The sequence below is a fragment of the Harpia harpyja genome, chromosome 1 (assembly GCF_026419915.1).
Source record: "Harpia harpyja isolate bHarHar1 chromosome 1, bHarHar1 primary haplotype, whole genome shotgun sequence".
In the NCBI taxonomy this organism is placed as follows: Eukaryota; Metazoa; Chordata; class Aves; order Accipitriformes; family Accipitridae; genus Harpia; species Harpia harpyja.
In genome coordinates, this window is record NC_068940.1 from 45361372 (window position 1) to 45389116 (window position 27745).

The 27745-nt window shown below is 42.6% G+C and overlaps 1 protein-coding gene across 2 annotated transcripts in view; it reads right to left on the bottom strand.

Moving 5' to 3' along the window:
• The window catches only part of LOC128143296 (ubiquinol-cytochrome-c reductase complex assembly factor 1), a 51263-nt gene extending 41927 nt beyond the window's left edge, over window positions 1–9336 (bottom strand). Inside the window, exons 1-3 of one of the 2 annotated variants that reach the window (XM_052790375.1) lie at window positions 9265–9336; window positions 5508–5612; window positions 3784–3888 (exon numbers count right to left, since the gene is read on the bottom strand). In XM_052790375.1, coding sequence (XP_052646335.1) covers window positions 3784–3888; window positions 5508–5612; window positions 9265–9288 — 234 coding nt within the window. In that variant the 5' untranslated portion in view covers window positions 9289–9336. The remainder of the gene's footprint in view (window positions 1–3783; window positions 3889–5507; window positions 5613–9264) is intronic. The other variant, XM_052790380.1, reaches the window with a different exon arrangement.
• Window positions 9337–27745: the final 18409 nt, after the last annotated feature.

Consider the following 27745-nt stretch of genomic DNA (forward strand, 5'->3'; position numbering starts at 1 on the left):
TAAATGGTACTTGCAGAAAATCTAGATCAGGAAAGTATTTAGTCCCCAATGATTTGCAGTGTCTGTAAACATGAAGATATATATTCTCTCTTCCAGATTAACTACACACCTTAAACAGCATTGGACTGACAGGAAATCTTCAGGACGTTCTGCCTCTAAGCACCCTGGCAGTAGCAATCAGCCATCAGTAACTACCATTCATACTCCAGCAAATAATTTCTCATGAATTAAGTATGCAGTATAAACATTTTGTTATCAACAAATTACTCTACTTTTAAGCCATCTAACCAAAATCTAATGCACATGAATCTCCTACATATACTTGAGGAATACAGCTGAGAGCCATTATAATCTGAGAAAGTTCCCTGACTAAAGAATTGTTAAATTGCTTTAAGAAGCTGGAATTTTACCCTAAACACTTCCTCCTAAGACATGAACATACTAAGAAAATTATTTTCTTAGTAGGGAAGCAATTTAGCTACATAAGGACTGCCATATATGGCCAGAACAAACACTTAGACCAGGCTGCCATCTCCAACAAGGACCAGTGGCAGACACTTGGACAAGGCAGAAAGCAGAGCTATATGGCACACACTCCACAGCTTCCTGGGATGTACCTGCCCAGCTTGACAGTCATTCTTGCATGAGAAAATGTATCCACACATTCATTTTTGGCAGCTACAATTGGGTGCACCTTCAGCACCCCAGTGTTTAACCTCCGTAACACAGAGTTGTGGTACATGAGTTTCACAGTTTAGTTATGTAAAAAAAATTCCCTTGTGCCTGTTTTAAACCCACTCTTACCATTTCATTAGATGCTCCCAATTTCCCTATAAGAAGCCGCAAACAACCATTTCCTATTCCCTTTTTCAGTATCTTTTATGACTTTTGTAGGCCAGTATCATACATTTGCCATCAGGTATCTCTCCTTCGTTTAGAAGGGTCCTAAAATAGCCTCTTCTCATACTGAACACTTTTCACATTTCTGATCATTCTGGCTGTGTTCTTTATAGTTTTCCTAGCACTAGTATAGTAATTTTTGAAATGGCATGAATGATAAATAAATACATATTAAAATACAGACACATATCCTGCACAAGTAGCTATACTTGAATAAAAACTAACTGTAAAGGTGACAAAAGTTGTAGCTTTGAGACATAATCAAACCCTACGTATATCCACACACAAGCTTTAGCATTTGAGATAAAATGCTTTGTACTTGTGTACTATCCATAGATGGCTATTAATGTCTTGAACCCCATCATGCCTAGTATTCAGGTAAATAGGAAGAAACATGCTCACTGCCATTTTAGTATCTATCAGTCACCCAGTAAGCCCTGCTTTAATACTCAGATCCTTGTTTTGAATGTTGATGTTCACCAAGTCCCCATTATCATCCAGAACGAAAGCATCTGCAAAGGCACTTAACCCACTCTCTGCTGCATGTGATGGACCCAGCGAGTGTACCGACACATAGGTGAATATTTAAACCAATTTTTAGTACTTTCTCTTCAAGATTATCCCATGCAATACTCTTCTCCTCTACACTAAAAATGATACCTAACCTTACATCACAAGATAACTCCATAAGCTGCCCCTCCAGCCAGGCAATGATAGGATATACTCATACTCAATGCAGAGCTTGTGTCCCAATAACCACTGCTGTACCAAACTCACTAAATCAACTTATCTCCTCCACAGGAATTAAAATAATTCTAAACTCCTAGTGAATCTAGGCAGATTAATTTTACTACATGCCTCTTATCTACAAATGCATTATGAAGTCTCCCTTAGTATGGATTTTTCATTATGCAGAGGAAGTTAAGTTAAAAACCAAAATATCCCAATTCAACTGTTGTTAGCTCATCACCAAAAAAATGATTGACTGGAAAACAGTCTTTTTCTAAGAAATGCCATGATTCTTGCTTCATTCTTCTGCAAGTCTGCCAGGACTAGCTCAGGAGATGGAAAGGGGATTTAAGCAGTGAGTGTTTGGTTCAACCTATGGATAGAGGTATGCAGTTCATCCTACCAATGCTAGGACTGCAGCCGAATGCAATTAAATAGTCCTAAAAGCGTATATAAAATCAGATCTAGAAAACATATAGAGGAAACTTCAAAAATATGTTTTATAACTCACTCAAACCCAGCTCATCAAGACACTGAAAGGTACATAAGCCCACCTCAGGCTGACTTTCCTGCTCAGTACCAGAAATTCAGTGCTCAAAGCAAACAATCCTCTTAATTTTGACACCAAATATAAAACTGAAACAATTGGAGCTCACCATTAATTCTAAACACTCCTACCAGGAGTGCATAGTCAAGTTCACTTTTCAAAGATGAGTAGGTACTTCTTTCTTCAAAATAATAAGGTTGCAGTCCAAAAACCTACCTCAAACCTTACCTACACTGTTGTAAACTGCTTCCTCTGGTCATAAATCCTGTCTGGCTTCCTACACCAAGGCTATTTTAACCAGGAAGTTTCCCAATTCATCTTTCAATCTCTGTACCCCTCCCCTAGCCCTTTCCAACACATCAAAAGCAAGTCTCTGACCCCTGCCTTGAAGATCTTCATGCTATTCCTGGCTTGTTAGATCTACCATCTTGTCATACATTGCTCACCCAGATCTGCTCTGCAAATGATGCTTGTGCAGGTATAAGAGAGGGGTGACGCAAGCAGGTGTAGGGACTAGGCATTATGCACCATGTTTGAGAGCCTGGATTCTGTTCTTAGCTCTGGACATGGTAAATTGTGCAAGCCATTTTGTATGCTTCAATCTCTTTGTCGGCAAAATGTTATTCACGAGCTGAATAACACTGAAAAAATGACAACCTCTATTTAAGAGCTCGATGCAAACAGCAGCCAGGGGTTCTTTCTTTCCACACATCTCCTTGTTTTCCTTCATTTTGTCTATCCATGTCAAAATAACCAATTTAAAATACTTCTTAGTATTGACTTGTAACTCTACACCAGCAAAACACACAACAGATAGCAAACAGGGATTGTTGCTGTTATGCAAGTTTTACCCATCAATCTCTAACTTTCCTTCTGTCCTCTTATTTCTCGTGCACACGCTCCATTTTGCCATTTTCTTCATATTGCGTTAACAAGAGCAGGATCAGGATATTTATTAGTTGAGAGACACTGACTCCCTTAGATTAAGTGCTAAACTAATCTTATGGAGAAGATTCATGAAAACTTCTATTCCAAGACAAAAGACAATCAATGTAAGAGATGCAGAGACCACAAATCAACAAAATAGTACAGATGAACAGTAAATAAATTATTACAGAATGCTTAGTTGTTATTAGTAGATTGCACGACAGTTTTGAGTGTTTAGCAGATAATAAAACTGTCATTACACATTATTCCTAAGCTAAAGAATCAGGAAACATCTTGTCACTTCTAATATGTCCTGACAACTTCTATGTTTCCCTTTTTAAAGGTAAGAAAGGAACATCTGCTCCCCACCCCAATAACTACTCTCCTTAACTTAGTTTCTTTCCTCATTGGAAAGACGCCCTCAGGCTTACCGTTGGAACCTTCACCCCAGATAACCCCACTGTAACCGCACCTTCCTATGCTAGCTAGCACTTCATTTTCTGGAAAGGAACAGAGAGCACTTCTCACATTATTGGACCCACTGTTCACGCTACACTAAAACATTTATACAAAAGTTGAATCATCTCCTACATGTTTTGAAAAGTGTTTTGTTACCTGTATCTGTATAATCCCTAGCACAACAGTGCCCTCTGACAATAAAAACATCAAACTCTTCTAACCTTATTTGCATTGTAAAACGACCTGTTTTGTTGTGTAATGGCTCCATCGGCTTGAATCACTCCACCACAGGATTTAGACAGTTGGAACTGGCCAGCCTTGCGTCTCTAGTAAAAATGATAAAATAAAAAAGAAAAAAATGCAGAGACCATTGACTAGTAAACACTTAACTTTACAACAACTACCCTTAATTTGCTTCCAAGTCAATTACAGTTCAGTCTAATCCTGAAAAACTTTATATCACAAAAACCACAATTTTATTATCTTAACTGTTACAAAGTGGCTGTCCATACTTAATGCTTTGCACCACACATTTTCTAGTGTTCTTTAAATGTACTGATGGAATGGACTGGCAGAACACTCCACTCTCAAAAACCACAGGCTATCTGCTTTGATTTTCTCACACGCTACTTCTAATTATGGATTTTGTCTCTTAAAGAATAATTCTTTTTCCTGGCCTTGCAGAGAAACAGTTTATGCTATTTTTATCTACAACTTTACAGTCCATTCAACTGTCTTTGTGGCCAGGACTGAAGAAAAACAAATTACAGGGTAAAAGCTATCACTGCAACCACTATAACTTCACAGCACATGATTTGTATTATAGAGCTACAGCACAATAAAGAAAACTATCAAGTAGGAGTGAGTGGGATCTCCAGGTAAGAAGCTGCACTGCACACTGAATAGAACACCTATCATAGCCTCCCAGAACATTCAGATTAGCAGTAACTTGTTTATGAATAAATTCAAAATAAATATGCTGGTTTGTTCAGAGTAGTCATCCCCAGAAGTCTACTGAATCTACTGGTGGCTCTGAGTAGGCCCAGCTTTATCAACTTCATAACTGCTCATTTCCCTCTCTACTCCCAACATCATATGCTACTTGATATGGACTGGTGCTTTAATAGCATGGTTGTGTCACAAAATCACATGCAATTTTCCCAGGACTGGAAGGTCTTATCTGAGAAAAGACATCCAAGCCAAAGAGCGTACAGGTAAGTTTCTAATTCTGTAAGTCATGGCTCTATGATACAAGTTGTATTATACAGGAGGACAAAGAGGAGGCCTAATCTCCTCTTGTTTCATTGTATGCAAGAAGGAAACACCAAGAGAGATACTCTAATTCTGTTCAGATAGCGTGCATCTATTCCCATTTTCTATACATTTTTCACCTCTTTATTATTAACTGCTATTACATGATGTTCTAGTTAATTTACTACGGATAGACACAATCTGACACTATTGCACGCTATTACAGAATTAGAAGCAAAACTGCAAAGCAGTGCTTTCCCCTGAAACAACACTACTTAATGTTGTGCTGTGCTAGGTAAACATACCATCAGTACCAGAAAATCCACGGCTACTGTACAGTGGAGATGTTCTACAAAATAAAGTGTTGGAAATTACATGCAATCGTGACTAGCTTGTAATAGCTGCTTTGGAATAATGACACCTGCATTTGGACTTCTGCATTTAATCTGCTCAAGACAAATCATTTGGATCCACTAAAAGACTACACAGCTGAAATGAAGACAACTGTGTAATAAAGAGTGGGAGCTCACCCTCTTAGCGGCAGAAAGCTTTTAAGTTGCCTTGATATTTCAACAATACACAGACAGTGAAGACATCACTTTCGGAAGCCTCTTTATTTAAAAATCACGACTTTTTCTTACTAATTTAAACTTATCCCATTTTTTATAGAATTTAACATAGTCCGATATCCTACCTGGAAAATGCCATAGAGCATCCGTCTACACTGGCCTTGGACTGCACTTGTCTGTAATAATCCACTGCATGCTGCAATCCATTGAGTTACTCCCGTCTGGCAGCTCTGGAACAGAGAGACTAGCAATGAAGAAAAGGACCCTAATACTCAGAAACAGTTTAACTGCCCTCCTGCTTCCAAAAGTTTTATTCATTTACACAACAATCCTCAGATTAAACCCCCACCTTGCGCTTGACAGAAGTATAAATTTTGTTTTTAAAAAATATCTTGCCTTCCAGTACAAGCATGCAACACAAGTTTGATGGCAGAAACAGATCAGTCAAAGGAAATGGTGGGCTGTCTCTATCATAAAACTACACCACAATTGTTATATCTACACAATAAATTCAAATGCTTAAGAAGCATTCTTCGATTGACTGAGTGATCTCTAAAAAGTCCTCATCCAACTCTCAGCTTTTATGCATCTTTGTCTTACTTTACTCAGGCACAGCTAAGAATTTTAGTATTTCAAAAGCGTGTATTATCCTAATAAATTTCAGTGAAGACAATTATTTTCTGTAATTAAGATGTCAGGTAATATGGAAAAGAGGCGGGGGTTTTCTTTGCCTGCACTTTCTTTGTGCTTTTTATTTTCTGCAGTATTCAAGTTAGTACAATATTTGCCTCCTTCATACGTGTTCTACATTAATACTAGAAATAATGTATGTATTATTAGACAGGATATGCTTTTTTCTACTAAAAATAGCTTCATTTTCAATTGGCCACAAAGATGATTAAGAGCTTGAAGCATCAAACATATGAGGACAGGTTTAGCTTTGATAAAAGAAGACTCCAGGGAAATCTTATCAATTTGTATAAATACCTGATGGGGTGGGCAGTCAAACTCTCCTTAGTGGTGCCCAGTGAAAGGACAACTATGAGACTAGCAGATCTGCCCAAAGATGAGGAGGAACAGACACAAAACCAACTTGAGTTCCTGCTCATTCCCTGTACCTGCACAGTCACTGCTGTCCCTCAGGTGCAGTGTACTGCCTCCTCGGGCTGTCCCTCATCAACCCCTCACAGAGCTGCACTTTTAATCCATTAAAGGAATTGATCTGAGTTTTTAAAAACTGCAAGGGGAAAGATGCACTACCATAACAAATGTGATTAGTGTTTACTACTGCTACACCTTCCCATTTCTGCTGTAGCAAGACTACTTAGTTTCTGCTCTTTCTCCATAACATCACTACCCAGCAAGTAAAATTATGAAAATTATACATTTCTATCCAAAAACACATTTCAGCTGAGTACCACAAAGTACTTCTTGAGGTAATCCAGTGCTCTGACATAAACAGTTTAACAAACACTTAAGTGAGAAAGAAAATTCCACATTTTTTATAAATAATTACTACAAGATTCCAAGGCATCTGATAGAAATTTTTTGAGGCTTTTTCTTCGTAATAAGAAGGAAAACATGCCTAGGTTGCGATATGTCTTAGAGCTTGAATATACTGGGGTTTATAGCTATTGAAAAGCACTACTGCAAGAAAACTGGACAGAGACATATGAAAACATAAAATAAGCATACATGCACTTAACAGGTGAGATGTGATAAACAATCAAGTAAAAAAAAAAAAGACAACAGCAGAAAGCAGCAGAGTAACAGAAAGGGAACATGATGAGCTAAGGAATCTTCCCTAAGCCAGCACCACCGTTTGCAGAACATAACCTTCCTTTCAAATTACAAGTGCTACTTTTACTTCTCCATTTGACTGAAAGAAAACATACCAAGCATAAACTGAACAGGATTACTCAGGAAGAGTCTGCAGACAGTGCAAGCGCCTCCTGTGGCTAGCTGCCTTGTCAAGATACAGATGGAAGAATATCACTATGGTCTAGATCCTCCTGGCAACCATTAGGAAAGCCTTAGGTAGCAGACAAACTATTCATCGAGATCTCTTCTCAGGTAAAGAACAGCTTTATCATAACGGCAGTATTAACTAGTAGAGCTGAAATGTTTGGACAATAATCAGGACTGTATCATATGCTGTCAGCTCCTAAGAAGGCTTGAAGACAGAAGAAAAAAAATAATTTCCTTTCCTATTTCCAGAACAAAGAAGAGACACTGAAAGTTTGAAGACTTATTTGCATATGATTAAGCAACTATTAAGTTCTAATGCAAAAGCAGATGCTAGGAAATGCCAAGGATCAGCAAAGCTTGAACTGAAGCATGTTGCTGCTGTCAGAAGTCCCCTGCCTCCCAACTGTGTACTCCCACCACTTACTACAGCTCAGCTGCTTCTCTGATTACAAAGTAAGGCACTTCAGATCATAAAAATGGCAAACAACTACATCTCCTCCCCTCTAAAGAGAAATTTTTTTGGCCAGGCTGAAAAGTTGAATCAGCTTACTTTGCCATATGAATGCCAGCAGCAGCCAGGAGAGGAGTTGCCCAGGGACAGGTAAGCCTAGGAGACACGTCCTTCACCCTCTGCAAGCAGGTTTTAATCGCAAACCACATCCTGGGGTTACTGCTCCACAGACAGCTGAACCCATGTGGTGACTCCCTGCTTCTCTACCACTCTCCCTGCTCCCCTCCTGCCTGGCTTCCCCCTCCCTTTTTGCTAGTGATTGCCTCTTTAACACATTAAAACTGCAGGAAACTATTTTTATTTTGCCACAGTTCTGCTGCTCTAGAATTTGGAGCACAGGGGCCAAGAAAAATGCTGGAGGAGGCAATGGTAGGCAACAGTGCAATGACGTGATGAGCAAGGAGAAAGCATAGGAATGGGAGGAGGAAGCAGGAACTCAAGCTCACTGCATTTCAGTTGCTCTCAAGCAGGTTTGCTCTCAGTTGCTTTCAGCTTGAGAGCTGAAAGGACAGGGCTCACCATGCTTGTAAAAACCACACCCTGAGACATCAGTTCCAAGAACTCAGTGCATTAATTTCATAAGTGGGTATTGCCCTCTGACTAAAGGCCTTTCACCTTCCTAACAAATCTGTCTCTGCCTAGCAGCTCTGCCCACCCCTGTATTTGTGTGTGACAGAATATCAGACCCAGGCACAAACTTCCCTTTTCTAGACTACATGCTAAGAAGTGGCACTCTGCCACCAAGACTTTAAAGGCTAAAAGGAGAAAAAAAGTTCACACATGCATGAGGAAGGAGTTGTGTGATTAGTAATCCAGTCTCACTCATTCATAGGAACCCAATCTCTACCACTTAACCCAGAAATTGGAATCTTATATTATCCTTACTATGAAACACCTCTAAAGTGAGAAGGCAACCTCCAAGAATGGCAATCCCCACGCCACAGGGCACACACACTGTGCCCAAAGCAACAAGACAAGTACCGGACTGAAAAAAAAAAAAAATTTCTCAAGCCCCAGTCAGGAGTACCAAAGCCTTGCATAATTCTTATGTAAACACAAACTCCGAAGGAAAAGCTCGACCCATTCCTTCACCAGAGACCACTGCCGGGAGAGGGGGCCACGGGAGGCGGGAACAGCCGTTGGGTGCCGCAACCCCCCGCAGACACCCCCACGGCCTCACAAACACCACCGAACAGCCTCTTCCTTATGCACGTTGCCTGCGGAGCGGCCACGCCAGAGACAAGCCGCGCACAGGGCGGCCCGCGGGAACTGGTGGGACAACCCCAGGCACCACCGGAGTGGCGCTGGGACAACCCCGCGGGGACCCGCGGGGACGCGCCCGGCCGCACACGCCGCTCGTTCCCGGGGCGGAGGAGGCGACCCCGGCCGCCGCCGCCACTCACCACGGCTCGCACCAGCGCCGCCATGGGTCCTCGGCGCACCTTCCGGCGGCGCGGCCAGACCGGGGCAGCCCCTTCCGCCCCGTTGACTGCGCATGCGCGGGCCTGGGGTGGCGCGGTGGCTCTTGGCGGCAGGGGCGCAGCCCCCCGTGGGGGTGGTGGGCGGGCTGCTCGGCGCGGGGCGGGGCGGGGCGGGGCGCGCGGCTGACAGACTGAGGCGGCCGGGGGAAGCGGGCTTGTGAGGAGGGAGCGGTAGAAAGGAGGGGAGGGTCCCGGGCTTGGGCCGGGGCTTGGTTGGGAAGGGGAAAAGGTGGCAAATCTTTGCCTGGTCGTCATTGTCAGTCCTCTCCTCTGGAAGGCCCGACCCCGAAGGGGGATGGTGGCTATGCTTTCACTCTGCTGCTTGGCAGCAGAGCGAGCAGTGTGAAAGCAGCGATAGTTTCGTGCGGCTGAGGTTGATCTGGCCATTCTGGCTGCCCCAGGCAGGAGACAGCATCTGTGTGAGTCTGTGCAGGTGCCAGCACAGGGATTTCACAGAGGTAGTACCAGGAGAACATGGCAGAGCCCTTCATGCCAGTGTCCCCATAGGCCCTGGAGCCAGCACCTTGCTGCCGGGAGCGATCCCACCTGCCCCTGGTGCGTATTCCCTACTCCTTGCTTCTGCTGGCACCAGCTTTCATGAGGCTGCAGAGCAGCAACCCAATGGGTTGAAATGAGCCGGCTTGTTTTGCCAGGTTAGTCTTAATCTGGATCACATCCACATCACCTCACAAATGTGAGTCCTGGTACACGGGAGGCTGGTGCAGATGTGAGCAAGAGCAGCTGGGGAAGAGAGCAAGGCTGCTCTTTTCAGCCGCAGTGCTGGCTTAGAGGGCTTGGGGAACTATAATATTCTACTCCTCTCTTTCCCAGCATATTTACTGGGATGTCAGCTTCTCAAGAGGGCAGTAGCAGCTGCTTTAATGGCCCTGAAACTCCACAGTAGTCCTTAGAAGCCTTCCATATGTTCTTAAATGTCAGGCCTCAGGGGACCAATGGAGTCACCTGCTTGGATTTTCTTTCCACAGCCATCCCAGATCCCTCTGCCTGCAGTTGGTCTTTTCTGAGATGTTCTGACTCACCGCAGCTATCTGCTGAAATAGGTTTAATGGTATCTGAACATGTTTAGTGAACGAGTTGTTCTGACATGGGGCTGGATGTTGAACAATGCAGGGAACTGTAGATCTCTGTCAGGGATATGCTACGTTTCATTTCGTTCTTGTGCCTGCGTCTAATTCTAGGGAGGAAGGTTAAAGCTAGCTTTGCTTCTTTCTATTTGCTTAGCTGTCCTCCGTGTATTAGACTCAAAGCAATGTTAAATACCATTGTTAACAGCAAATCTGTTGTGAGAAGGCTATGGAGGAGAATGATTACACTTTTCTGAAGCCTCCTCTTTGCCATTAATGTGTTAGAGTCATTAAAAGTGATGAAGTTCAAGAACCCCTGCCATGTGTAGTCGTACGGAGAAAAGGCTTCTGTCAGTAGCAGAGGAATCTCACAGTGGTGTGCAGTAGTCTGTCCGCCATAGCGGACACTTTCTAACTTGGAGCTGTGTGTCTGATAAATACGCTGAATATGCCAGTTCCTGACACTCACCTGGGTTTGTGTTAGTCTTACTTAATGATGCACAGAAGGATTTTGACACATTCCAGTTGGAGAAAACTGGAGTTGGAAAACTCTTACTTAAGATTCCTCTGCCTATCACTGTTGTGTCATTCTCTGTGTAGCACTAAGACCTTTTCTTGTCAGTCTAGCTGAACACAGCTACCTCATATGCACAGAGCAGCACATCAGGCTGCCTCTGAAGGGGACATGGAGACAGAAGAGTTGGAGGTGGATCTGAATTTCAATTTCAACTCCAAGGGGATTTCCTCAGTCAGAGCACTGGGAATTTACTCCCCTTTATGCACACAATCCTTGCTGTCCTCAAGTTCCTACCGTTCAGCTCTGCTCAGTGGGCAGCTCCACGACTGCGTGAGTCTTACCTCAGTCATAATGAATCTTCCATGTGGAACTGCTCCTGGGAGAGCATTTTAACCAGCAACAACAAGAAGTCCCAGAGACAGGGCAGAAAAGTTCCTATCTAACTGCTGGTGTTCTTTCATCTGAGGCCATTACCAATGGCAGAGAAACTTGCTTTTATGAATGTGCTAAAGCATGCTGGGGAACATTAACAATGGCCTTAGATGTGTTGGCAACCAGCTGACTGAACAGGAAAGAAGAATCAGAAAGGATATGATAATATTTAATTTATATAATGAATTATAAAATAAGTTTCACATGATTTATTATAATAATTAATTTATTAATAAGATTATATGTAATGGGCCTCCTGCTTTGGCCTCAATCCTGTTTTCTCTCTTACTTGCAGGCCCAGCAGCTGGCTTCAAGTTTGGCATTCCAAGTGGCTGGAGGGAGCAGGTGTTTAGAGGAAGGAGATAAGGGACCACAAATCATGGACTGAGAGAAAGTAGTTTAGAGGTGTTTAAGTGAAGGAGAAATGGAAAACAAAGAGGGACAGAGAAACTTCCTTCCCTGAATGTGGTAAAACATGCTGGAGAACAGCAGTGGTGCGGCTGGATGTATGTGTGCATGGAGAATGAGAGAGATTACTAATCGGGCACCAGTGCATGGAGACAGCAATGAGCACAGACTCAGAGTTTGGGGGAGGGCAGAGGCATAGAAGAGAGAGCGTGAGGAATTGCAGAATCCTCCAAATAGGTGATGTTTGCCATTTTTTAAGAGTAACCAAGAAGGGATATGGGACAGCTGTGTGCTAAAGACAGAGAAGCAAGGTGGAGAGATGACTACGATCTACCCACAAAGTCCTCTCATTAGGACACTGGTGGTGGAGGAGAAGCCTGATGACAGCAGGAGTGGTTGCTTCTGGTGACTGGGGCCATTCTGTGCAGTCCTACATTCTGCATCTGTACAAATGGGTGCAGTGATAATCCACAGATCTCAGGATGGTGGGAGAGGCCTCCCTTTGCTCCTGCGTGTCTGGTTAGATGGGGCTGGTGGATGAAGTAAGGATACACTTTGACAATACAACTAAGCAGATAAAATTACTAATTGCTGAGAGGTCCTGCCCCTGGCTGTGGTAGCACTAGCATTCATCTAATGACTGCTGAGCCAATGAGCTGGTTGAAGGAGCTAGACCAGCAGGAAATTGTCTTTTTGGTGTGTTTAGTTGGATTAATTTTCTGTGAGTTTAGCTATCTGAACCAGCTCTCCTCAGGATCAGAGGAATGCCAGGAATGTGTATCTGGGGACAGGATGGGGAGGCAGAGCAGATCGGCTGTTTTGGCAGCAGCCAGCTATTCAGTCAGCTTAGGTGTATTGTCAAACTGTGTCAAACTGCCATCCTGACTGCAGCTGCTGTCAGCAGTAGTCCTTGTGGTGGTAGTGATGGTAGTGATTCCTTTCCTGCAGGTAATAGAAGGGGGTAAGGGAAGAAGTAGTAACAATCACCCTGAAGCCCTGTCCCCAAACAGGCAAGCACAGGGAAAATCTTTTTTCCCCAGGTGGCCATTTTGAGACATCAGGATACTTGAACTGCTCTTGGTGAGATCCAGTGCTGGCATTTCACAGCAGAATCCAGGCAGGCCCAGGATGCCTTCCCAGGTCCTTTTGGGATCATTCTAGCCCAGATGTGGAGAATGACTAACACTTTCCTGAAGCTGTGCAAGAACAGACACTGTGTTGGGGCCTGCTTTGGGTTCAGTTTGAGTTTAACTTTGGCTCTGCAGAGAATAAGGTTTTCTAGAGCGTGCTGGGTCTAAGTTAAGGCTGTTGTGGTGGTTGGCAAGGCTTCCTTTTGACAAGTCAGCTACTGCGCAGAACAGAAAGGGGGATATAATTCTAGCCTGTGAGGTAAAGCCTCCGTCCAGCAAGTGTCCAAACACAAAGGGTGTGTGTGAAGCTTATCCAGACTTGAAAAAAATCATGGAGGAAAAATTCCACATCCAGCTGTTATCCAGTTATGTGAAGATAGGATAAGAGTCCAAATCCTCTCATTACCAACAATGGAGACAACAAGGGACTGTGATTTTTTTTAGCGCAAAAGCAGGAGGGAGCTGGTAGTGAAGGGCTGGGGTTAAAATCACATAGGCATTTCATCAGTGTTAAAATACTACACCAAAATCAAGTGGATTGACAAAACGGAGCCCTTCAAAACAACTGACAGATCCAAGCTGTACCTAACATTTCTTTTTAACAATTTTGATTCAGTTTAGCATGTGTAAGCCAGAACAGGAATTTTTATCTTATTCTTACTGCTATTTTGATCCAGTCTCAGGTGGCCTTCTACTGACAACTGTTTTTCAGGACCATAGCCCCATTTAATTGCAGGCAGCCTATTTGCAGAGTATGTAAGGAAAGAAGAGTTGCAACAAAGAGTTATTATCAACTGGGAGGCTGGGACACCTGATAATGAAATATTTATCAGAACAGAAACTGACTTTCTGATTCAGTGAACTGCTAATTAGTGATATGAAGTGCCACAAGAAGGACTGGAAGAGAGGCAGAGGCCTCTCTAGCATAATTGTGATGACCACCCTCAGTGTGAAAAATTCAGATTAAAATCCCTTAATCTTAATCAGGGCAAAGCTTGAAGATGGATAGTATTGCACAGAAGTACCCCAGCCTAGGTCACCGGCTCTTCTCCATGGGGAGAGTGGGACAAAGGCTCTGTATTTTGCCCAACAATTGCATGCTGGTCTCAGAATGCCACTTTGTCAAAACTGTGTATTTATCTACCCCCAAAACTTCAGTTTTGAGAAACTGTCATTTTTACATGAAGAAGTGTTGTCAAAATGGTCCAGGCTGGCTATGATGCTTAGGTGATTTGCTAGTTTTAAAATGTTTGCCCTCACTTGGGTGTTCTAGGCTATGCTAGAGACTGAGACTTTGATTCTGGGTTGTTATATTATTCCTTGGTTGGCATAATTAATTACAGACATTTGCAAATCCTGTTGGTATGTAGCTAAAAAGATCATCTAGACCATACTCTACTTCCAGTACTAAATGTACTTAGACCTCTCTGGTGCATGTTTCTCTGGCCTGCACCTAAAAATTTTAGTAAGGGGATTCCCAATTTCCATATGAAGCTCATTCCAATCTTTCACTGTGAAAGTTTTCTCATACTTAACATAAAGATGCTCAGTGTGAGCCCCATTCTTCTCCCTTTGATGTCAAGTTCCTAAAGGTATTAGGTAAGAGCAGAGTTTGGCTAATACTTTAAGAAATCAGCCTCAGGCTGTTTGCTGCGAGAAGCATTGCAGAGATGTGGAGACACTCTTGGTTGGCTTTTTTGGAGATGAGGCTTCATATCACAGCTCTGCAAGTTTTTTTTTATATAACCTTTATAATATTACTTGTTTTTTCACCCTATTGCTGGATATAAACATATTTCCTCCTAATAAAAGAGAATGAAACAGTTTTAATGTGGGGGCGGGGTTTAAGTAGCTTCTTGTAGTGCCATCAGAAATAAATAAGAAGCACAAATGGGCATGTGAAGACTATATTGTCAAAAATACGAGACATAGTATGGTGAGCCAGCAATCCAGGTCCTGTGTGGCTTCTACTTATCTCTGCCTTGAGGAATGCTTATGTCTTTCAGGGTGAGCAGTACAGTACTGAAAAGGCAAAGGGGCTGCACCCAAGAATTTAGGACAGTGAGAACTGCCTGATCTGCCAAGCTGGAATCTCCAGGTTAAATCTTTCCTGAATTTTCCACTTTTCAGACTTCAGAGACAGGCCTTTCTATGACCTCTTCTGGTATTTTTTACTTGCCACATTTCCTTCTCTCCAGCAGTGATAATATTCTATGCAGACCACTCTGCACAGACTTTCTGTGTGTAACTCACCAGGCAACAGATTTTCTGTGTGTTTTTTAATCTGTGTATTTCTGTCCACTTTCAAAAGACTCTCCATACACTGCACAGAGGTCCTTGGGCTATTGTGGTCCTGAGATTACATATACATTTAACCTCTCCCAAGCTGGTTCAGTGGTCATTACTAGAATTCTATTTCTTTTTTGACTTAATTAACAAGGGATGATAAATAACTTTTAAACAAAGGCATTTAAAAATATTTGATGTTCCTGTCCTCCTAATTTCCTATCAGCACATAATTTTATTTCAAATGTTATCATAGAGCATGCTTTTTCCATTTTCACACAGAAAAGCAGACTGATCATTTTTATGTAGGCCTGTGTTTTTATATTTTAAAAGGTAACTATGCAGGTTAATCAACCACTTTGAAATATTCTAAATATATAAAGTCCTGTCCTGGTTTCAGCTGGGATAGAGTTAACTGTCTTCCTAGTAGCTGGTACAGTGCTATGTTTTGAGTTCAGTATGTGAAGAATGTTGATAACACTGATGTTTTCAGTTGTTGCTCAGTAGTGTTTAGACTAAAGTCAAGCATTTTTCAGCTTCTCATGCCCAGCCAGTGAGGAAGCTGGAGGGGCACAAGAAGTTGGCACAGGACACAGCCAGGGCACCTGACCCAAACTGACCAACGGTGTATTCCATACCATGGGACATCACATTTAGTATAGGAACTGGGAAGGGGGGGGCGGGGGAATCGCCGCTCGGGGACTACCTGGGTGTCTGTTGGTGGGTGGTGAGCAATTGCACTGCGCATCATTTGTACATTCCAATCCTTTCATTATTACTGTTGTCATTTTATTAGTGTTATCATTATCATTATTAGTTTCTTCTTTTCTGTTCTATTAAACCGTTCTTATCTCAACCCACAGGTTTTGCTTCTTTTCCCAATTTTCTCCCCCATCCCACTGGGTGGGGGGGGAGTGAGTGAGCAGCTGCGTGGTGTTTAGTTGCTGGCTGGGGTTAAACCACGACAAGTCCCATAACAACTAATTGTATTTTTCTCTTCTCAGGCACATGAAGAATCAAAATCAACTTGATAAAGCAATTGTTAGCCCAACATTTGCTGGGGAGGTCTCCCTCCTTCTGAAAAACAAACATACTTTAGACAAGGGCAAAAGTACAGATCTTTCAACTTCAATCTTTCCTCTGCTCAGCCTAGAATTCCTGTCTAAGTGCAAATTTAAAATTATATTCATTTTCCTTCTTAACCACCTGCTCCTGCTTCTGCAGAAGAAAAGTCAAGGGAAATCTTATGATCATATGGGGAAACAGGATCTCTCCATGTTACCTGGGACAAACAGGGCTGGGGGACTCCAGATAATACGAGGGAAAACAGTCCATATGGGTATTCCAGGAGACTCTGGAGATCATGATAAAGAGAAACCCAATTGCAAAAACTCAGTTCAGGTCCAGCAGGTCTTATTAACTCTGGTTCAGTGCCAATACTGCAAGACTGCCAGCTGGCCCCTGCAGCTATTTGAGTGTCTTTGCACCAGACTTTCCTGGTGCTCCAGGTTCTGAAAGGGCCTTGTATGTACCAACAGAGCCAGTGCAGGTCTGGCACTACCTCCTGTCTAATGCACTCTTTTAGGACTTGAAGCATACATCAGTGATAACAGGCCCTTGGAGCCCTGGTATATGTGGATTGACTTCTTCCAGAGCTTACTTGGATGGCTCTGCACTGCTCTTACCAGAACTCCGAGTTCCAGAAATGCAGTGAGGGGCCATCTGACCATATGGGGAAACCCAAGTTCGACTGGATTTCTAGCTCTGGCTGTGTGCTGAAGGAAAATGGCACTTCTAAGGTTGAACTGGTAGTTTATAATGAATTCGTCATACTTTTGCAAAATTTTTCTCCTTTGCATACAGAGGAAATCTGGACACTTTGAGACCACGTCCACCCTTAGGATGATATTACAAGCTGAAAAAGGACTTTTAATGGAAGCTAATTATATTTTTAGCAACTTAAAGATGCTTAGTCCTCTACATAAGACTGAATAGTTTGGGCTGTCGGTGTGCATACATTTGCTACTGCTCTTTCCCAGGATAAATGCTATTTAAAAGTATGGAAATAAGGTAATTTTTCAATAAAAGTACAATCCTTACAATGCATTATGGACCTTGAAAGGTTTGGCAAGTATGGAGATCAATTTGCTGATCTGGAATTTCTTGGCTAGGGGTGCAAAGTTGTCCTTGCTCTGGTATCCAGGAGGGAGTTACTCCTCTCCTGCACCAGTGCTGCAGGAGGAAAAGCAGACATGAAGCAGAACAGGCTCCTCAGTGCTGCACCTCACCAAGTTTGGTGAAGCCTAGCAAGCAAAACCTGAACTCCATGACTGAACTGTTCAGGGGAGGTAGAAATAGGACCTGATTACTTTTTCTGAGCTTCTATATCCTAGTGGCTGCTGCTACTGTTAAATATGATAAGCTCCTATTTGTTCACTTTAGCTTGCCACCAGTACTCACTGTTTGCTGGGGCAAGCCCAGGACATTTCCCTCCCTACCTGTCAAACTTGGAGTGTGCTTTGGCACCCTGCCATTGCAGAGTCTCAACGACTTGAGCAGACCGCTTCAGAAACAAGACATCCCAGTACTTAAGCCGCCTCTGCTTCATAAGCTTTTCTTCCCATCTGTACGCTTTCTGAAGAAGAAAGTGTTTGCTGGTCAGAGAGGTTTTCCACTTGCGCCTCCTTCAGCTTTCCATTACTGCTAAGAGGTTATATGGGGTGCAGTGCTATACACTGTACTGTACTATATGCAGAGGTGTTCAGACTTAATTTATTCCCTTCTCCTGGATAAAGATTATTGCAGCTGTGTGTTTTGGAAAACTATCAATGAAGGGAGTTCAGCTCATACAACACACTTTCAATAGGGTACTGTACTCTATATTTCCAGGTTCTGTTTTAATTACACTTGCATATTACCTTGGAGGAAGCTGAAATCTGGAAAATGTTTTCTCATATACCATGTCTTAAACCTTCCTGACCTTCTGTTTTATACCAAGTACATTTATGTTTGTGATGAAAACCATATAATATGGGGCAAGGTTTGGCTATCCGGGATAATCTATCAGAGGCATACTGTCAGTCCCTCCTAGCAAATACTGAGCAATTTTCACTAAGAAATGTCCCCATCATCCCTCACCCCACCACCTTCCAGCAGTCATTCCCTCTTCCCTCCTTTCACGTGGCTTCCAATAGGAGCCACAGGAGTTGGCCATGTACAGTGAAGAGGGCAGAACAGTGGCCCTCTCCTGTGGCAGCATGAGACTCCTGCTGCTCTGAAGAATCCTTGAGGGACTGAGCAACCAGAGGGCTCATGCAGTGTCAATGTGTTGCCCATATCCTGAAAAAAACCAAGCAAAAGGCCTAGCCTCATTTGGAGGGGCTGTGTCCAGCAGTGCCCTCCCACAGCTTCTCAGAGGTTGGTGAGCAGGAGCAGCAGAGGAGTCCTTGGTGTGCCTCGCGCCACTCCTGCATGGCCAGGGAAGCAAGCACTGCTGTTGAGCTTCCGTGTTGTCTGCACTGGAGACCACTGGAAAAAACCAGCCCAATGTCCAGAATTAAAACTTCCTCAAGACAGCCGGCACTGTGCAGGAAGAGCAAGGTACTGGGGAGAACTTTTGCATGCCACATACCCTCTGGCCAGGAATAAGTGGTTACAGAGGTGCCCTATGGACTTGCAACAGGAAGTGCAAACCTCCTTCAGCGATCAGAAAGCATGTGCTTCTCAAGGCTGACAGCAGAACACAATCTGTACGAATCAGGCATCTGCTCCAGAGCAGCTTTCAAGTAACCTTTAAATCCATGCCAAAGAGAGCACATCTTGATCTTCACATCCTCGGGATGTCTGGAGAATGTCCTGAGAGAAAGGGTTTTAGCGAATAATGTGAGCAGCAGAGGGTCTGTCAGTCCTCTGCCCAGCTCTTGAAGGCCAGCACTTCAACATTCAAGAAGCACAGATTGCTGTCAACATCTTTCTTGTATTCCTTCTTGAAGAGCTCACTGCTCCTTGAGGCACAGGAAGGTCGGGAGCCCTCCGTCCTGGGAACCAGGTCTCTGCTCCTGAGTCTCGCACTGACAGGGCTCGTGAGGTTGTGCCTTTACTTGTCGCAGTGTCTTCCTCTAAAAAGCAAGGTAACTTTTACTTCATAATGAGTAACAGGACTTATATAAATCTTGTCAAGCAGGAACTTTTTAGTGGGACTAAGCTGCTTTTTAACTCAGCTGTAAACAAGGATTTTCTATTAGGAGGCAAGAACTTATAAAATGGAAAGTTTTTCATTAGAAAGCAGTGATTGTGGAAAAGCAGTGTTGGTCATAATAGAAGGCTGAGTTTGAACTCCTCATGTGATGCTATAGCTGAGAAGGAAAGCTGAACCCTGGACTCTAATGAAGGTCAAAATCCAGTAAAAGTACAGAGTTAGTAGTGTCTCTGTGGCATCGATGATACTGTTACTGCAACATTAAATGAGTTCTGGTGTTCACACTAGAAAAAGTATTTGGAGAAGTGAGAGTCTAAAGAAAAAAACACAAGAAGAAGAAAAAAAAATCTGGTAATGAAGGTGAACAGCAAAAGCATAACCAAGTTGATCTACCTCTTCCATCATAGAAAATTTGAAAAATCATCACAGTCTGCACAGGTAGAACAATGCCCATGGGAATAGGTTTTTTCATGTAGCAGACAAAGAAGCCAATTCACTGATTCAAAGTGGAAACTGGACAGTAGGTAGAAATAGCTGCTTATTAAAAAATGAAGTGCTAATATTCACAGAATTAGCTTAAAGCTGAATGTGGTGTGCTTTTTAAAACTTTCGGTCTTTAAATCAATCCCGGATCTCTCTTTCCAAATACATAATACCCAGTTATTACATAGCATCATTTAATTCCAAGGAACTTTAAAAATAGGCTGCCTTTAAAAAAAACCAAAATGGTGGGAAAAGAGAGACCACATCAGAAAGCCATGCTTCTCTAACAGGACAGTGCCCAAAGCCCTCTTAAGTCCTACTCAACCGATTAAGCCAGGAGGTCCCACTGTACTAGTTCACTGCAAGTTTTGGGCTTTGTACAGAACATAAGAATGGTTTTGCCAAGTCAGACCATGGATCCATGTAGCCCATCTCCTATAGGCAACAGCAGATCCCTAAAAAGAAAGTAAGAACAAGACAAATGTGTGTCAAGGTTTTCCTGGCACGGCTTCTCAGCTTCCAGCTACCAGAGGCTCAGAAAGTCCTATGGACTCATGTTCAGCAGCTTTCCATGGATTTTTCTTCCATGAACTTATTCATTTTTTTTAAATATATGTAGACTTTTAGCATCCAAAACAGGGTGTGGTCAGGAGTTCTGCAGCTGGGCTACACTGTAGGAATTGGTATCTTTCTGCTTGTTTCAAACCTGTCCTGAACTGGTTTCATTTGGTGCACTATGGTTCTTGTTTGGGAGAAAACTTGCTCAAAGTTCACATTCTTAACCCTCATCACTTTTCCTTCTTGCCCCAGTCACCTCTCACTGAAGGGCTCCAGTCTATCTAATTACTCCTCTCACAGAAGCTGTTTCATACTTCCAGTCATTCTTATTGCCCTTCTCCAGCTCTACTTTATCACAACGCGTTCAAGAGTCATGTAAATCCCTGGAGTGCCTGCATATTGTTTTCTCATTTGTTCTCTACTTCTCTCCCAGTCATTCCTAAAGTTGCATTTGCTGCCTTGATTGCTGTAAAAACTGAGCTGACGTTTCAGAGACTCAGAGGTAATATTTTTTACCTAGGGTAAGTAGGGCTCATCAGGCTAAATGATCTTAATTGTTCTTCCTGCCCTTATCACCTACGAATTAAACTACCATCCTTCAATCACGTTATAAGATTCAGTCAGTATCAACAGTCCCATAATTTGCTTATAATTGCCAGGTCAGCACAGTGACCCTTTATAGTACTGAATTAAATTCCTTTTCTCTTGAGTCTCTCAAACCTCTGGAATTTCCCCAGAATTCCAAGATTTATTAAAAATCAGTAGGCTTTTTGGTGCAGGTTAAATGTTTTAAAACTCTGACAATGCCAGCACATGGTTCTCATCACTTTCTTATCTTACTGGCATGGGCAATATTTCAGTACTGTTGCAAGAAGTGAATTATTTCTTACGGCTTTTTCTCTTACCAAAACCATTATAAAGTTTCGGGAGACAGATAGCTCCACTGTGTTTATATTTTGAGATAAATAGCAGGTAATTTTTCTTAGAACTGCAAAGAATCAATCTGTTTTTAAAGTTTCTATGCCTCAGAAAGATTCCAGCTTACATTTTCTGGAACTGATTGATCAAATATTATTCACACAACATTATTCCACAGGAAAAAAAATTAAGTCATCAATAAACTTGTCCCATTTCTGTAATATTTCTGCATACATCTGAGATTCGTCTTCTATCACCAACCCACACCAAGTGGGTTTAAATTCCAGTATAGATGCTATGAAGTGAAGATGCATGGACTGTAGGCACTAGATGTTCAAACTTCTCAGCCTTGATCGAGCCTGGGCACCAGGCTATAGCTCGGGGATCTGTAAAAATACTGTGATGTATCATCTCTGGTGTCAGTGACACCTTCTTGCAAACATGTTCATGTGCTAGAGTAGCTGTTTGGATGCATGCCCAGAGCCTGAGTATCAGCCATGCTGCTGCCAGTTGCTCAAGTCCTTTCTTTCTCTCCTCTCTCCCTCCTCATACTCAGTATTTCTTGCCTGCAGGACTCATCCAGCAGCTGTTATCACAATGTACCTAAAATATCACACTGTCTGTAAATACAGCTGTTTACCTAAGGACCCAGCAGTAAAAGGAATCAGCTGAATGTGGAAGCATTTAGTACAAGTCCTTCCTCTCTGTGATTTATATCAGAAATCTGGGTCAGATCACCTAGTCCCCGAAGGGCACACTCCCTGCAAGGTGTGCTGGGGTAGATGTCTATCTCAGCCCTCCTTTGCAAGCTGTCTGGCTTCATATTGTAGGGTGCAGGCAGGAATGTAACTTTCCCAAGTAGCAGTCCAAATGCAGCTGCACAGTGGGAGACATGAAGAGTTCCCCTGCCCCGGTGCCTCCAGCCAGGTAGAAGTGCAGCAGGGAGAAGGAACTGGGCCCAAGCCCTCCACACAGGGACTATTATGTTTAACAGGATCCTCTCCACTGTTTTTTTTTTCCTGGATGGTAAGACCCTCTCATGCCTGCAGCTGAATACAAAAAGGACAGAGGGACCCAGTCAGCAGGTACCTGTCCCCAGAGAAGAGATTCATTTGGGGCACTGTGCCTGGTGTCACCCATCAGCTCCCTGCTCAGCACAAAGATGCTTCAGTTTGCTCTCCCAGGGCCTGGCTCTTCCCTCTGACTGTCTGGGAAGCCACTTACTTCAGTACTCTGCATCAGCCTGCTGGAGCCAAAGGCTGTTGCAAAAAGCACCAAAATGCCAAAGTTAGGCACTCGAAGTAACTGTCCAGAGCTGCATGGTCAGTCTTTTTAACCTCAGGCTGCACATGGCTTGGAGAAGACAGGCTACTTGTCTGCCTGTGGCCCAGCAGTGAAATTCATGATCCATCTGAAAATCTCGTAAATGAAAGTGCCTCATCATCCATACTCAGGTTTCCCAGCTCTGTTGCTTTGGACCTCCTGCAGCAGCACACATGGCCACAGTCACTATCATGCTAAACCTACTGCTCTTTCTGGCTGTTCAATGCCACTGTCAGAAGCTATTTGCCTTTTCTGGGCTTCAGCAGCCTGCTCGTGCTCTAAGCCTTCAGCAGCTTCTGGGCCAGAGGTCTGAGTAAAGCCCTGAAAGCCACTAGTATGAGATGGACAGGCAAGTGGAAAGAAAGAATTACTCACACCAAGCCCTCAGGAAAAGGTTTTTTTCCTGGTAGGTATGTAGACACGTCTATTCCCACCAGCAGCGCTGCCATCCAACCCATCTCTTTTTCCATTTGGGTGTACCTTCACTCTACAATTGCTCCTGCATTCAGACCATCTTATTATTCATTCTTTCCCCCAGTCCTCGGCCCCTGCTGTCCTCCACTGCGGTGGGACTGTCTGCCTCCCCCCAAAAGCTGCTTCTCCCAAGCCACATTCGCTTGAGTGTTTCTTTAGAGCACCTCCTCCTGTGGCACGCGCTTCTCCTGGCGCTACCATTAGCCTTTTATCCTCTCTAGCTGGGTTCCTGTAATCTGATCACTAACCATACGAGTTAATGACTTCTTTGCCATCTAAAGTTTATGAGTTTTATTGCACCTTTGCAGAAAAGAGAGCTCCCATGAAGATATACAGCCCCTTCTCAGCCCGGGGAGGACCCAAGTTGTGTTTCTCTTTCAACGTTTCTGGAGAAAGATTATTGTTTTGAAGCCATTTGCATGAACAAAATGAAATGTGTCTGGTTTTATCAATAAAAGGCCTATTTCTGACTGTATGCCATGATAAATGGCATCTTCTAAAAAACAGGCAGGCAGTAACTGAATGTGCAGAAGCAATACCCTCATTTTAATGGCATTTCTCTGGCAGTACAATGGGCAGAGTCTGCTCAGCCTGGATTCCTGGATGGCAAAGACTGGTGCAAGGTATTATAGCAAAGAGACTCTTAGAGAAAAACCAGTGAAAAGAGTGTTTTCTGTCCCCTAGCAGAGGGTCAGCCAATTAATCACTATTATTATTAACGAAGTTATTTTTTCTTGACAGCTGTGCGCTTCAAAATGACATCAAGGAAAACTGAATCCATTTGCATTACTTCAGCTAGCCAAATCATTGCAGAAAGTTGAAAATAGTTCTGGAAAAAAAACCCAACAGCAAAATAGGGACATCAGTGAACTCGGAATGACAGAATAAATGGGCTATTCTGAGCACTCAGCAAAGTGTATTTACTGCACTGTATTTACTGTTTTTCAAAAAATGTTAAGATTTCCTTGTTTATTAAATCTGTTGAGAAGCAATGAAATCTCATGCAATTTTATTTTCAAATATCATTTTACTACCCAACAGCAACAGTAAATTCATAAAATAACATGTGATTGACCAGGACTATGGAGTAAAAAAAAAAAATTGTTTGCTTTGTACATTCTTATTAGTCTTGGCTAAGATGTTATAAAAGCAGTATCTTTTAACACCTTTTATTATACAAGGGTCAAGGGGCTTTTATGTTTCTTAAAGAAAGCTTCAAATAGCCCACATAGCGGGTTACTGCATCTTTCATATGGCTGCTGTATAAACAAGCACATTTTACACAGGAAATGACATAACCATGTAAAAGTGTACATGGACTTTAGGCACATATTCAAACACTAATGGGAATGCATTGTTTTAAATGGCATACTTTTATGTTTACCTATTGAGCTTAGTACCCATATTTTAGCCAAATACAACAAAAATTATCCACACATACCTGTCTTATAGTGTTCTGTTTATTTGAAATTTGGACCTTCACAAAGACTCTCATGGGACAGATAATGACCCTAAAAAGTAAATACAAATGAGGCATTCTCAGCGAGAGAGTGAAACCTGCCATCATAAAGGTGGAAAGCTGAACTTTTAACCTGTATTGCTTTACAGCTCAGGTTTCTGTGCGTTTCTACCATCCAGTTGCTAACACCAAGTCACCCATGGGAAGAAAGTTGTAACAATAATTTTGGGTGTCTATCTTTGCACATTATATAATGACCAGGCTAAAGAAAATAGTGCCAAACTTCTGCAATTTCAAGGTTCTCTGTTTCTTTCCAGTTTCTTTCCTGGGTATCGGCCCCAGACTGTGCCCTATCCCTAAACCTCTATTTTCAGAGAGGAATGAGGGTTCAGTGAAGTCCACCTGGGTTGTGCTTTTGTGCTTATTGGTGATAATGAATGTTTGTAATGGCCACCATTCATATATCCTGGAAAGTTTCGATATGTGTTTCTGTTCTCACGCCAGACAACTGAAACTGCAGATTTCCATGTAGAGTCTTGACAAGATTTGCAGTGGTTTGTGAGTAGAAATTGAATGGATATGTGGAATTCAGAAAAAAAATGACAGGTCACTCTGGCAGCATCTTTTTGTTGCTATTGAAATTTTAGGTGAATTAAGAATAATAGAAACTGCTTTGAAAAGAGTAGTGAAAGAAGCCACTGCCTTCAACACGGTAGATTTAAGTGATCATAACCATTCAGTAAGTATCTTATAATTAATTGCAGAGACAGAAGTCTGTGCCAGATGATCCCAACGGCTCAAACAATACACCAATAAAGCACCTATAGGCTAGTATACATTTACACCATGGTGAAAGTCAGTAGACCACTCCAGAGTAGAATAGTGTGGAACTGGAATTCCCAGAGTTATCAAACAATTTCAGTAATGTAAATGCAAAAGGATACTCTGGACATTGCAGCACTAGTTTACAACCAGTGTTGCAAACCAAGGATATTCAATCTGAGAGTTAAAAGTGAGAAAACTACCCTAATCCTGCCATCTACTATTGCCACCATTGTAAACTCCTCAGTTTGAGCCGGACCAAACTTGAGTAGTGCCAGGACCATCCCTTCTGAATGTCGACACATTTGAGCTACCAACTAAGCAAAGCGAATGTCGTGTTACCTCCTAACCTGAACACTTGGGCTGAAATTGCTCCTCTTTAGGCCAAACCCAATATCCAGCAATTCTGATGTGGTAATAATCCATTACAATTCCAGCATTTTAGTGTCTGTAGTTTCAAATTTGTTTAACCTGATATTGAAGACCTACTAGTTGGTTTTGGTTGGTGGGGTTTTTTTCCTTCAAGGTATAACTACTCCCTAGCAGAATTTTGGTTTTTGAACCATTACCAAAGTGTGTTTTTTAAGACATTAGTATGTCAGTATTTCTTTCAGTTCTTCAGTTCATACTGTTTGCTTTGGGATAATTGCAAAATCTTAGCATTTTTTTCCATTTAGATGCTGATACCTACTCAATTTAATTACCATTTACCTAAATCTTTATATTGCTTTATTCATGTATTGAGGAATTTGTACAAGGACAGGAAACAAGACCCTCAGAGAGATACCTACTAGGTTTTTAAAACTTTTTATGGTGACCAGCATCACCAGGATCCTCAGGCTGACCAACAGCTCTGCTGCATAAAGTTTATAGCAATTTTCCTCCTTAGATTTCCAAACTATCATGCATTGCGTGTAACACCAATGCTACCTTTCTCCAAAGCTGTTGCAGCATCTCACAAATCCAGCTGGAACTGAAACAAACTGCCCTTTGCAGGCAGTTATAATCCCAGGAGTTAACTCGTCTGTTAAAAGAACTTAGATTTGCTTCAAGTGAATTTAAATAGCCAGTATTTGCTATTTTAAACTGATCACCCTGAGCCATTGAGGAATGTGCCTGTGTGGTCAATAAATGGCAGGGCACAGCTTTGTCCATCATACATGAGAACAGAGCACTGGGAATGTGCATGGGGAGCAGCACTCTTTCACACAAGGAAGAAAGGGAAATCCTTTCTCATTGTCATCTAGCCAACCTCTCCAGAAGGTAGCTGTGGTCAGTGCTAGAGAAAGGATCCTTAAAAGCTGCAAGCCATTCACCTAGAAAACAGCCAGGAGCAAGAAAAGAACTGCTTGAGCAGAAAAGGAAAAAAAAGTCTGAGATGCCCTCTTGGCTGTGGGCTTGGCAGAAGAATGTTTTCTCTCCTACCGTAGCAATAGTAAATCATATCTAAATGAGCCTGTAGTAAAGCTCAGAATTAAAAACTCCTTATTGTTTTGAAAGTCATATAAGACTGGCTGGTGATAAGCAGTTAGTGCAGGGGACAGTAACTGTTGGTCCTGGCCTAAGATGCCAGAATTTCTCATGCACGTGTTATGAAGTAGCTTCAAGTGCTTGTCATTCTGCATGCCTGTTAACCTGCTAGTTAGTGATTCACCCTCCTGTCAAGGACACACTTCTGACCCACCTTGGTTTGTGTTATTGCATGGCCTGCACCAAGCAGTATCAGTTCCTGCAGGTAGAAATCCTGGCGCTAAGTTATTACAAAGAGATCATACACACGAAAGCTCCCTGCAGTGTTTTTTTTGTATCACATGCTGTAGGTTATGGTACATGACAGGTCTGCCTGCACAGGGGAACCCCATATGTCTGGCAGCAAGGCTGCTTAACCAGGTCTTTTAAGCTGGTTAAAGGCTCAGCCACCTAGAGAGTGCAGGAGGAAGGGCAGAGCTTTTTGCCACTGTTTCTCTATGGCTATTGACTAGGAATTTAGGACAGTTTGCCACTAGTGTGAGCTGGAGCACATCCAGTCTGGGGTACTGACCAGGAGGACCTCAGGGGCCATATTCAGCTCCCTGCCACTCCCCACACCAGTGGTGCTGTGCAGAGGAGAGTTCAGATCCAGGAAATTATGTCACTTGATGGTTTAAACTGCGATGAAACACCATCAAACCTTACCATTTATATTTTATACTACTGATAAGCTACTTCAATAATTTCTGATGGTTCTTATGACCTTTCTGATCCATCTACAGTTGAACATCTGGTACCTAGTTTTGTAGGTGGAAACATAGACAGAGTAATCCCAGAATA